Here is a 13,849-nt window from a genome sequence, read left to right on the forward strand (position 1 = left end):
TTGAAATCAGCACTTACTGCACCAGAACTACAGGCACTAATAAACTGTATAGCCAATGACTTGAATCAGGAAGCTGTGGTTCTGTTTATTTCAATTTGAAACTTTAATTTCTATGTCATATTAACTTTATTTATTTATTTATTTATTTTTAACATTTAATTCCTACTTTAGTTAGGGTGGAACTTACTAGCTTATATTTAAACATGAAGCATAAATAACTAATTTACCAAGAACTGATTTCATAAACATGTAACAAAGAACTTTATTTTCCCCATATTTTTCATTTTATATTTAAATTCTACTTTGTGTATCCAAGTGAAAGGTTGATTTCCCTAGCTCATTCTTTATTTGAACTGAGAGTTAAAAGTAGATTTCAAAGTATATTAATTAAGAAAAATAATTTCTGGAAGAAAGTGTTTAAACTGCAGTAGGTCAAGAGACAACATAAATGGACAAAGTGGAACTGTCTTTCTTGGCATAATCTACTGTGCCACTGTCCAGAAGGAACCAAAGCCAGATGTGAATAATTCTATTAGAAACCATTCTTTCAGGAAATAATTATTATTTATTTGAAATGAGGTTTACAATTGCATGTTAATGAAATAAATGCATTTAAAACAGGAAGAGGGTAGTTCCTTTTCAGGCAGTCACTTATTAGATTTTTTGTGTAAGTAGCTGAAATAGGTTGGATACTTCTGAACATACGGATATTTTACATCGCTTCACCTCTGAACAGTATGGTTCTGATACTCAGTTTGAAGTTATTTTAACAGGTACCTGTTTTAAAGCTGACGTACCTATGTCTATATGGGCTGCAATTTCACTAAAGCAACACTCAATCAAGTGACACCATAAACTTTGCATTCGGCATATTTCTTGTTGGTGAATAGTACAGAATATAATGGGTCTTCAAAGTGAAAATCTGGGATTTTTGAACACTGAATTCTTTCATGGGGCACAATCAAGTAAATGTCTAGAAAAAATAGCAGGACTAAACCAAAATGAAATTTCAAAATGTGGAATTACTTACAAACATCTTCTGGTCATGATTTTAAAGCCTCAAATGAACACGACCTTAAAAGAAGTAGTCCTATGAACAATAATAAATAACCCTTATTTTGGAAAGGACATGACGCTGCCCTAGTGTGCAGAATATAATGTTCTGAGCTCTGATAACAGATATGTCCTGGTGCTATTCCTGGCACCACAGATCAAAATTGTAATCGTAACTGTGGATTTTTAAAGCTCTATGTGTAAGATGAAAGGGATTTACCCTTATCACTAGAGGAAGTAATTACATCATGAGGGAAAATATAACTATACAGAGAGTTCCCAAGCATTTGAGCAGCAGATACTTAGCATAATTCCAGGTGGAAAAGGTTTTAACTTGGAAGACAAAAAATAAAAGGGAAGAGGTTAAAGTTGCCTATGTTTCTAAAATGAGCCTTGATTAAAAAAAAAAAAAAAATTAAACATGAAAAATGTGAAATACACAGACTAAGATAGAAAATGAGACTTACTGGTACCGGTTTCTGTCCTTCAAGGAGTTTTTTCTTGAATCGCTTCCTTCACTAAAATTATCTTCACCCTCTTCAGATTCCAAACTGCGATTACAGCTCCGAATAGTTTGGAATATATTGTTTGCTGTTGATTCTTTTTCTGGATTATTTAAACCATCTTGGCCTACTCGTTGCAAGAAATTATCTTGTCCACTATAATCTGAAACAAACTAAAGATGTCTAAAAGGTTAGTGTTGTAACAACAGAAACACTAGAACACTGTCATCTACTTCTCACTAGAGGATTCTTTACAAGAATTAAGAATATTTAATATTTATTTCCCAGTAGTTTATAATGGGATTTTGTACCTACTTCTAATCCCAAACACAGCAAATCACTGCATAAATCAAGTAACATAAGTTACAATAACTCTCTGTAGACTTTTTAAAAAGCCTAGGCTTTAATCTTTTTATGTAACAGGGACTTTTTTTTTTTACGAGACAAAGTGAAAAAACTCAAAGGAACTGTTTTGTTTCATAAAGGAAAAACTCAATCCATTGAGCTTCTGAATTCTGTTTTTAAGGAACTGAAAACCTTCCAATTCCCAATAAGCTATGCAGAGGCCAGGGCATTTAACAGAAAATAAATGCACCTTTAAGTACTTACATACTTATGTTACTTAAGTATAATATAAACATCGTCCTCTGGTACAGATAGTAATTTCTCAGTACCCCGATATCAAACTATAAATAACCAAATTTATATTGCTACAGTTACTATGAGAATTAAATAGAGGTCCATGTAACTGAACTATGCATAACAGTGGTTTAGGGAACTCTAATTAGGTGATGATCTCATATAAAATAATAAATAATATCAAATAATGCACTGGATGGCTATGAACATAACCTCTTAGAATATCAATCCTACTTACCTCTAATGTTTCTTCCTGGGAATTGTACCGTGGACAGAGTCTGATGAGGCTTGATGCTCCATCCAAAATTTCACAAAGCTCTTTTAAAAATACACCACAGAAAGGAACTACTTTACAGCCTGGAATATTGAGCGCCCGGTTGATCACTTTCTTGTACTCTGATGATGACTCATGTTGCGCCATAGCATCTTTCAGACTTCTCATAGTTTCAATATCAGACTGGTCCATAAATTGCCACATTTTCAAAACTTTTCTGGATCTATTGCAAAAAGAAATCACAACTGTTTTTTTGTTTTGTTTTGTTTTTAAAGTACACTGAAGTTCAACATTTGCAGCATACATATTAATAGCGGAAATTATTATCATTACTCAGAAATGAATCATATTCAGCTAATTATTTTTATGAAAATTCTGGTTAGTAGGCCACTTCTACCCTTTGAATTATCAAACACCAAAACTAACAATGAGAAACAAGCAGTCTGATCTACATAAGAGTGTTGTAACACTTGGGATTTTAATAAAAGCCCAGGTACACAAGAGAAAGACAAGCAGGCTTTCTAACATTGTCATTACCTTGAAGTTAAAAGGGCATAGGAAAAAATAAGAAAAATGAAAGAAATGGCATAAAGACAATCCAGATGGCTTATTACAAATTCCTTTAGCTGTATTATGAATAAACAATCCATAAAGTGAAAAAAAAAAAAAAAGTAAATATATATATTTAAAATATTTTACATTGACTTCTTCCCATTTCACTCAAACTCTGCCATGGAAATAAATAAGTCAAGATCATTTTCCACCTCTCAGGCATCAATGCGGTGCCACAGACGAATCTGTGATTTCAAACAGAAATGGCTCCTGGTGCTCCCTGAGAAGGACCTCTAGCACTGCTGGAGGTCTCCCCCCTTCTGAGCTGCAGGTCTGTGTGAAGGCATGCCCCAGACCTACCAAAAGGTTTGTAGAAACACTAACAGCCGAATGTCCTTAACCCCGCTTTCTGTCCTAATCCTGGAAACACTGCAAATCGTGCACTAGCCTTGGTCTTTGGTTTCCCTTTTGCTGTGCAGATGCATTACAGATAAAATTAAACCCTTAGTTTGTTTTGCATTTTCCCTCACAACTTACACGGCTAGGAGACTGTGGATGCATTCTGCTGAAAAAGACTCATTGTGCCTATGAGTGTTTCAAATGTGTTTTATATACCAAGAATGTAAATAAATAACTCAATAAAATCCTTACTAAACCACAAAGACTGACAATACAAACACATTAAAGCTTTGTTACACAAACATGAAATACAAGGAGGGTCAGAGCTAGGAGATGGGAAATCCGATCTTAACTCTTCCCTCTTCCCTCTTCAGTCTAATTTGCTGCCGAGTGAACTGCACAATGCCGAGTGAACTGCACACCCGAGCAAAGGCAGCGCCTTTCCGCCCACCTGGCCCCATACAAGCCTGCAGCTCTGTGGAAAGGCTAGCAACATGTCTTTCTCTGTCTTTCTCCTGGAGACACAGCAGGTCTGGCTATATAGTAACATTGCAGCATGAGACCCCATCATCAGTCAGTGTAAATAAATTTGGAGAGTTTAAAAAACAACAATACATAACTTTTAGCTGTTTTGGGGGAACATTTTGGTAGTTTTTTAGTTGGTTTGTTTATTTGTTCCATTTTACAATGTAAGACTGACTCTATTAGAATGTTACCATGATTATCTTTGACTTGTCTTCTGGAAACTCCAGCCCCAAGTTACATTTGTTTTAGTCAGTGTTAGGCAAACCATAACTTTTTTCCCATCTTCCTTCCACATTAAAAATTTTGTTTAAAAAATGCATGTTTTTTTAACATATCATATTTAACATTTACCAGAAAATCTGATGGTGTCTCCCAAGCATTTTGAAAAAAAAAATTCCTTTTAGCATGTTTTATTTTTTTTAAAGGGTTTATTAGAAAGTCACAGGGTGAGATGATGTAATTTGCCAACAGATTTCTTTTTAGTCCATTGTTCTCCAGAGGCATCTGCTTAACAGAAGTTGCAGTGTAATCTATCACTGAAAAGCTGTTTAAAAAAAAAAAAAAAAAAAAAAAAGAGTTGCCAGTACCTTAGCCCTGCCAAAAACTCCATTACAGCATTGTAGTTGCCCATATTCCAGCAGCATTTTGCCACATGTACTAAATATGAGAAGACTTCTCGTTTCTCCTCCATAGAACCTGCAGTCAGGATCAGCCAGGTAACCCATGAGCTCACCTTGTAAAATAAAATGGACAGTACAGTCAGCCAGAGCAACGTTACTTGGAGCATTTGTGCACATCCGACAGATAACATCTTTTTTCTCGTTTTCCTTCCGCAAGGACGATATCCAAGAAAAGACTATGTACGCACTTATGGCCAAATCTCACATGCATTACAAACACACCTGACACACAGACAAACTTGTGTTCCACAGTTAAGTCATTAACTATTCTGATAATGTTTGTTAAAAACAACAACAACAACAACAAAACTACTATACAGTAATATAATATCAGATATTCTGAATACGCATTCAGGTCACCAAAGAAAATGGACAGCTTAAGCTAGTGATGATTTCTATAGCTGTCAGAGAGATCTGTAATGTAAATTCCCATTAACCCAGCTTACAAATCTCAGCCTCACCCTTGTTCTTACAACATGGAGAGTGAAAGTTGATATATTGTGGTTTTTATTTTCATGCACGGAATGCTTAAAATAATCACTACCACCTCTTTGTAAAATTATAAATGAAGTTAAAAAATTAAAAATTTCACTTTTCTTAGTATGACCATTCTACGAGCTTCTGCTTTATGATTAATTAATGCTAGAATTAGGAATTAACTTAGTATAAGATTCTATTTGTATTAAGAAAAGAAAAAAAAAGTTAAACTTTCCTTTTACCAGTTTGCAGATTTTCTTTCCAGTTTATGTTCCCACAACATCCATAAAAAGTAGCTATATTTCACATGGCAACCTAATTCAAATCATCTATTCCTTTTTACAATATAATTCCCCAGGGCTTCATTTTTGTCATTGTGTAAGCACTTAGAAAGCAATAAATGTGATTTGTTTACTCACATCGAGTTCTATTCTTTGGTCCTGAAGGACTCAAGTGTTTGCAGGCAACAGTAGTGTAAGGAGAGGCTTATAAAAACTGGAAAATGCTAGCTTACCCCTCACGGGGCATAGGCTGTATTACTTAAAGAAAAAAAATATGTGTAAGAAATAAAATGAAAATGCATTAATAGAGAACAGAGCCACAAAAAATATATATATAGGTAGGGCTTCCATTTACGCAAGTCTATACAGACACAATGTTTGAGTCTCACTCCTGAGGGAGAACAGCCAAAGAATACGAAAAATACAAGTTGCTAGATAATCTTCCTGACACCCAAACCAATTGAGAACAACAAATGAGGAATGTGCAAATGAGAAAACAAGCCCCAGCTCCAATATATGCAATGTATATGGCTATAAAAATGAATCAAATTGAATTCCTAAAGAAATTAGGTTATAAAATCTTCCTGTGTCATCCTCGGGGGTGTGTACCATAGGGATGGGGACACTGTAATGGGACGTGAGGATCAGGAGACAATGGACCCATTCAGTAATAGTGTTCTACCTGCTCTATCCCTCTCCAGACAAAGTGGTTATGGAAGGTAGGAGCTGGAAAAAACGTTGTTTTATTATTGCTAGACAAGAAGCATAAGAGGTTAGCTCTATTTTCAGTAATTACTCTACGTTTTTATAATTAACATCTAACAATAGAAAAGACTTAATAGAAGCAGATACCCTGTACAGAGCTTTCAACAAAGGTGGAACAAACACAAGAGATGGATGTTGTACATGTAAATATGCTCAAGGAGCTTTCCCAATCACAGCCTTTATGCAGACTGTCGCTATAGAGGCCACAACACAAAAAATAAAAATACAGCTATGAATATTGGCTGCCCTATACAAGATATATTAAATCACTGCACCACGTCTGAATGAGAACTTGAATTTGGCTGAAATTTTATCTGAAGAGCTCTACTGGTTATTCCTAAAATGCAAAAATGAAATCACCTAAGAAGTGCACACGTGAAGAGGATCAGGGTATGGAAAAATACAAAAAACAGAACTGCATTACACAAGGGTCAGATGAGGGCACGTACAGAATAAGCTGATATTAAGTAAATGCAAAAAAATAAAAAATAAAAAAAATAAAAACAGAAACTGTGAAACAATCCAGTTAAATCTGTGATTCAAGGTTGTCATGGATCTGTTTGTGTATGCTGGAACAAAATTACATATTGGTTTTGGATATTATTCTCGCCTTCCAGAAATGGATCTGTTAGAGAATACAAATGCTAAACACACAATAACACACACAGAAAAAAACAATAACATTTGTTTGGTACGAAATACCAAGTGTGGTAATGACTATTTGATTAATATGTGCTTAATTATTTTAAATAATAATGTAATTTTAATCAGATCAGTTTTAATCTAAGGTAATAAAGATGTAATGGTCAGGGGAGAATGGTATCAAAACTGATAAAGAATGTCTAAAAAGGCTTTTGAGTTTAGACTCCTTACTAAGAAGCAACCATGAAACTAGGACAGTTACTTGTTGAAATTTTATTTAATAGAGAGTTTAGGACTGCTATAAACAGTTATGATGATCTCTTACAAACACTCTGTAAAACAAACAAAAAATGATAAAGGTCAGCATGAACAAGCCTTTGCAGCCTCGAGATGGCATATGTATATGTAAGAGCAAAATAAGGGTGCAAAAGGCAGTAGTCTCCCATGAAGTTTATGCTCGCTCCTTCTGCAGGACAAGAATAGACTTACAGGAAGAGAAGGAAAACATTTAGAAAATCTTTCACTAAAGAAGAAGGAAAAATAAAGTGTCTGAATATCTAAACTGCAAAACAAAATGGGCAAAGGAAGCTCTGGGCTGATTCAAGAGACGGAACTGAACGTCTAAAGACACCACACCACCGACAAACACTGAACATGCCTGCTTTAGAATCTGCAGCATTTCCACATTTTCTGGAGATGAGGAGCAGACTGTGAGGTTCCAGTCAGAGGCAGATAAGATTTTTGATATGAATTTCATTCATATTGTTTTATATGTTGCTGAATTTAGGAATGAAATAGGATTGTACCTCTATGTATGCTACAGGCTGTTTTTAATTTTCATACGGCTTTTATGTCGTACTTAGTAGTAACCAGGAGTATAAATTGACTTTTCTGGTGGTTCTGAATAACATCAGCTCTCCATAAATTTTTTCTTCAAATTATGAGGAGACTTCTAGGTGATTTATCTGAATGCACCATATAACACCCAGAAAGGGGGATTTGTTTCTCAAAAAGCACAATAGCCTAGTGGCTATCCAAAATGGATTTCTTGGGAGGTTTCATCACTGAGATTAGAACAGAGACCACTAAAAGGCAATAGCACTGTCACAGAGAAGGTGGCAGAGGAAAGGAGCTGTGAACAAAGGCCATTTCATTTCATTTCATTCAGGGATGTTTTTGCTGAGCACTGTGGCTAATATCTGCAACAGCTTTCCTACTCTGTACTTTTCAAGTTGAGGACAGCTGGAAAAGGAAGAGAGTTCAGTCAGGTAACAGCGCTGAGGGAGCATTACTCCCAAATTAAATATTGCCCTGGAGCCCAGCTGGGAAGCAAGCATAGAATTAACAAGCAGAACTATCAGTTATCTATTTAAAATGCCACAGGGGATATTTATCATAGAAATTTTGAAGGTGGGAAATCTGCTTGAATCAGAAGGCTTTAAAGGAGTAGAAAACTGAGGATGAACTTTAGCTGACTGAGGTCACTTCCCAGCTCTGAATGCCCTGAAGATTTTATTCTGCCCAGGCAGATTGAACTGATGGTTCCAAAAACTTTATCCTGAAGATCAATATTCTGAAGCTCTTAAATAAATGCATGCTGAAATAACTTGTATGTGCCATTAATTTGAGGTGATCGTTCATAATAGCCATAGCTAAAATGAATCACAACAATGAAACCAACACTGGAATGCAGGTAAGTTGAAAGAGTTGTAATCTTCAGGAAACATCATGTATGACAGCTGAGAAGAAACTTAAGTATATTAATTAAAACACATTAATTATTTATTAATTAATTAAAACACATTAAACAACATTAAACAACTCAGTAAACATATTCTTGAATTTGTTATTTACCAATATATATATGAGCTGTCCAGAGTACATGCTCAAAAGTATGCCTCCATAGGAATCACTGACATTCTCAAACAACTGTATGCTGCCACTGGATCCGCAAAGTACCTGATAATGCACATAATGCATTTTTGCTGCCTGGGATGCATAAAGCTTCCCCTCCACAGGTGGTATTCAAGAACTTTTTACAAGGACATGGAGTGGTAGGACAAGGAGTATGACTTTAAACTGAAAGAGGGGATATCAGATATATCCCCTCTAGTAGTAGAAATTCTTCACTACGAGGGTGGTGAGGCACTGGAATATGCTGCCCAGAGAAGCTGTGGGTGCCCCATCCTTGAAAGTGTTCAAAACTAGGCTGGATGGGGCTTTGAGCAACCTGGTCTAGTGGGAGGTGATCACGCCCATGGCAGGCAGGGTGGAACTAGGTGGTCTTCAAGATGCCTTCCAACTGAAGCCATTCTGTGCTTCTACAATTCTATGAACTAACAAGCTCTTCAAGATCTTCACTCAAATGAAAGTTCAGAAGTGTCATTCCTCAGATGCTGTCTATGTTCACGTGAGCTAGCTGCATCTCACATAACAGAAGAGCAGAGAACAGCCCTGTATGGAAAATACCTGGAAGTTGTAAATGAAAACCTTGTTTTTTCCACTTTGGCACACAAGTAGCACAGACTGTGTTTTGGAGTGGACTTGTTCTCTATCACTAAAGCCAAGTGTGATCTCTATTTCCAAGAGGGGGTTTCCAGCATGAGGAACTGAGCAATACGAGGCTCCTTCCTGGCCAGAAGCAGGCACTGACTTCTGGACACTTCAGATAGCTGGATACAGAACTGGCACCTCTTCTTCCAGCAGTTCCTTCCTGGGTGGCTTGCAGAGCCACCAGCTGCATCACACACGAGGAGCACCTCACCCAAGGATGAAATCCCATCAGGCAGCCAGCTAGTTATCAGGCTGCAGCTACGACAGCACGAAGGCTTTGCAGCTGCTGTGATGCCTGAACAGGCTGACTCTGGGACCAGAGGCAGCATGCCCCAGCCAAAAGAGTGTTCAGTAGCAGCCTTGCCAAAAAGATCAGAATACACTGCAAGTATTCCTCAGAATCAGCAGTAACACTTTTTGGACCAAGTTTTTGTGTTAGATATCCCATTAACATCAGATCACAATCTACATATTGATATTTTTAAGATGATTTCCTTAGTTTATTTTTTTCACACTCTACTTTTATAGTTCTGTTTATGTAACTCATTTTAAACTCCCTTTAGAACAGAAATCATCACAGCAAGCCTATAATTAGATTTCCGCTGCACTGCTGATGAGTCTGAAAAGTATGAGAAAATGTATCCTGGCTTCATTACTATAATCCACATGATAGCAAGACACAAGAAAAGTCATAAATTGAAACATGATCCACTCAAGTTGATAATAACATCCGTCTTCCCATTCAGATGGATAAAAACAAGTGTCTTTCAGGGTTACTGCGCTCAAATATTAAATAGTAAAAAAAAAAAAAAAAAGTATCAAATAGATACTTAGTGAAGATTTAAGTATTTTCTATTCATCTAATACAGATAAGCACTTGAACATTATGCTAAATTTCAGTTTGTAAAGAAGCCTTATTAGGAAGTTTTCAGAGGTACAAGAGTCTCCTTTAAATTTGAGTCTGAGCACAACAGTATCTGCATCAGACAACCAGGCAATGCAAACTAAAGCTGATGAATGATTTCAGGCACAGTAACACATATTGATTTATACAATTCTAGGTGTTTTTTTTGTTTTGGTTTGGTTTGGTTTGTTTTCACTTGTTTGTTTTTAATTACACTTCCCCAGCTTTTATGTTTCCAAGGCTCTTTCAACAATTCCCATGCTACATACTTCAGAGGGCAACGCTACATGGAAGAAATGATGTCTTCTATTTTTATATTACATTTTTAGCAAGTTCACGTGAGAGATGCAACTTTCATAGGTGAACTTAGCTAATACAGCTGTCTACCTGAAGTTTAACATATACCATTGGTATCAAGTTAAAAAAGATTACAGTACATACCTTCTCTAGCACCAAACATGTTAAAATAAGCCATGAACTTCTTCCTAGAATAAACTGTAACTGATTCAACTACTACCTACCGAAGCAAGAAAGATAGCAATTTTAATAGTGACTAACTGAGGAGTTTCACGAGGGACCTCATGTACATAAGTCTCTGAATACAAAACAAGAAGTTGATTTTTCAGTGACCCAAAGGGTAAGCATGACAATCTGTAACCCATTTAGCCAAACTATTCTGGTTGTAATGATTTTGTTTGACAAACCAGGAAATGCAAGTAAAACCTGAAGAGCACAAAAAATCCATGTAAAACAATAACCCTCATCAAATATTAAGCAGTATTTATGGTAAGAGGAAAAAACATACATTATCTTGTTTAGTAGTATAATTCTTATTATATCAGTGTACCATGATTTCTACCTCTAAAAAAAAAAAAAAAAAAAAAAAAAAAAAACATAAAAAAATATTTCTGGAAACTAAAATTATTATTAAGGGAAGTTATTCTTAAAACTATATGGAGCAGATTCATGTTTATGAGGCTTTTTAAAACACTCTCAGTATGCAGCGTTAGCACTGATCAGCTGGCACCCTTGAGCTCCTTTGTACTGCAAAATGCACAAACTCATCAGTGCATACTGATGATTGTAAGGATGCAAGAACTGAACACAGCATTGCTTTATGTTAAAGAGGCTTCACTAAAGCTTCTTTATCAAGTTCTTGTGCTTTCAGTATAATATGCAACATAACTTTCAGATATATTTTTTAAATCTGGGTATTTTAAATTGCACATCTTATGAACAGATGGTTCACTTTACATGCTTGAGTGAAATTATATAACCTTACAAAGAACATTTACCATTTAAAATCTGATTATACACTATTCCAAACAAGGACTGGAAACAGTTTGATATTTGTACAAACACAATCTCTTAAAAAGTATTATGCAAACCCATTTAGGCATTGCAAAAAAATGCTGAACTAAGAGACAGAGTGCAATATTTATTTACATTCCATAATTTCAGTAAAATGATATGTCTCTGTTTTGCTAGTAGGGGTTTAAATTTTGTCTTGAATGACAATGAAGAAAACTTACAAATTTAACCCATTAAAATATAACTATTGTTATAATTTATTTTGCCAAATAGCCAGATTTGTTATTAACTTTACTGAATTCAGGAACAGCTTAGTAAATGCTGAAATCGCATCTGTAGCAGTGCTGCTCTGGAGTAGTTCAGACATTTTAACCTTCTTTTTTGGCATCTTAATCTTTCAAAAAATCACCTTATGTATTGAACTTCTTACTTATTTTGTATTCTCACTTTAAGCTCAGGCTAGCTGTTTGAATGATCTTTCAATTGGGTACAACTTTCGGTCTGAAATGTCACAATTGCTTCATACGAATATCTCAGCGTGGAATATTAAACGCCTCATTCTAATTTTTTATTGCTTTCATTTACTTGAAGCTGTGACCGGAAAAGGTCAAGTTAACAAAACAGCCTCTTTCCATGTTTGTATAAAGCAATGCTTGAAATTATTTAAAATGTTAGCAAACATATGCTTTCAACATGTAAATTGAAATTGTGTTTCTGTGGTTGCTTTGGTAGAGAGAGGCAGAAGAGTGTCTGGGAGTAAAAACCATCAATGTGCAAGAGACTGGAAGGGCAAGGATATGGAAAAAATAAAAATATAAAAGGAGGTGCCCAGAAAGAGTGTGGAATAAGATAAATACACAGAGGAGAATACATGGTAATGCACAGGAATCAAAAAAAAGAGATGGAAAAAAAAGTACGTTGTTACAATTTTCAGGGTCCTAAAACCCACTTAGCTACCATTCTCCTAATCTTTTCCTAGCTACCAAGGCTCTGCTAACTCTATAGAATCTCTTTGATAGTTCTGTCCCATAATTTTTGATATACCCAAGAAAACAAAACTTCTGGTAATCGTTAAAAAAAATGAAAGAAAATTGATAAATCGCTATTACTTAAGTATTACTTAGTATTTAAGGGGTATTTCTTTGGACTCATATTATAACCTCTTTAAAAAAACATTATTCCTTGGAAGCTCCCTTAAAGATCTAGAGATGAAAAACTGATACACCCACATCCATATTATTTCTCTCTCACATAATTCTTCAGCCATTTTCATACCCATTCAGGCACTCAGAATGACACCGTCCTTCTCTTCTTTGCTTCTTATACTCTGGAACAGTCTCTTCAGTCATCTCTAATTCTTTTTAAAAAGCATTTTTATGTTTGCTGAAATAACCTGCTTTATAACATAACGCACAGATAAATTAGAACATGGCTCTCTATCAAAGCAGAAAAATAAATGATTATAATTGTTACATGTACAGTCTTAAATGAAAAAGCCTCAAAATAAAACAGTTTTGTGAAGCTAGACTACTGTATTTCAGTCTCCTCCTCCCACGATAGCTGCTAATTCACAATCAACTCCTAATTATGCTTAAAGACAGGAAATACTATGTTTTTAGCTTGATCCACTGCCTTGCTCTTACAAAACTCTATAATCAATTCCATATTATTAGAAGCCAATGCAATATCTGCTGAGCCCAGTTGTTGAGCACATGCTGTGCCCAAGTCTCCGTTATCACATATCTGCAGTTTCAATGAAACTTTTTAAGAGTACGGGCTTTATTTAGTTGGTGATATTGAATATGTATAGCCTCAAATCTTCATGAAAATTTTACAATATTTGAAGTATCTACAGGTAGATTTGCCTCTTCTACTCTTCTTAATCTGAAATAAATAAGTTACATGCTATAAACTGGTACAAGTAACAGACTTACAGTTTTTTCTCAAATTCATCTGATCTAGCAATATGTTTATGATTATTTATATAAAGATACCATGCTTCCTTAGAATACACAGAAAAAAAGTCTTTTACCAGAAAAAGATTAGGGAAGTGTTAATCCCCTATTGTAACACTTCCAAGTTTGGAGCTATACACTTTCTAAAAACATTTCAAAGAAGGCTTCCCTTACTGCCTTGTGGTAATAAAAACAGAATTGGTAGAAACAGAGAATATTCTACCAAACTTATTTTGTAAACTCTTATTAGGCAGCCATTATTGAAAATTTGAACTAAATGCATTCACTGTATCTGAAGCAATGTTTCTTCAAATGTTTATAAAGAAGTAATATGTA

The 13,849-nt window shown here is 35.2% G+C and overlaps 1 protein-coding gene across 10 annotated transcripts in view; it reads right to left on the bottom strand.

Annotated features, from left to right (window-relative positions):
- PLCE1 (phospholipase C epsilon 1) overlaps nt 1-13,849 on the bottom strand; it is a 155,021-nt gene that overhangs the window by 38,671 nt on the left and 102,501 nt on the right. For all 10 annotated transcript variants that reach the window (XM_035330719.1, XM_035330717.1, XM_035330718.1 and 7 more), the window contains 3 exons: nt 4,533-4,678; nt 2,434-2,692; nt 1,521-1,729 (listed from right to left, as the gene is read on the bottom strand). In XM_035330719.1, the coding sequence (XP_035186610.1) occupies nt 1,521-1,729; nt 2,434-2,692; nt 4,533-4,678 (614 nt within the window). The remainder of the gene's footprint in view (nt 1-1,520; nt 1,730-2,433; nt 2,693-4,532; nt 4,679-13,849) is intronic.

Source organism: Oxyura jamaicensis, chromosome 6, assembly GCF_011077185.1.
Source record: "Oxyura jamaicensis isolate SHBP4307 breed ruddy duck chromosome 6, BPBGC_Ojam_1.0, whole genome shotgun sequence".
NCBI lineage: Eukaryota > Metazoa > Chordata > Aves > Anseriformes > Anatidae > Oxyura > Oxyura jamaicensis.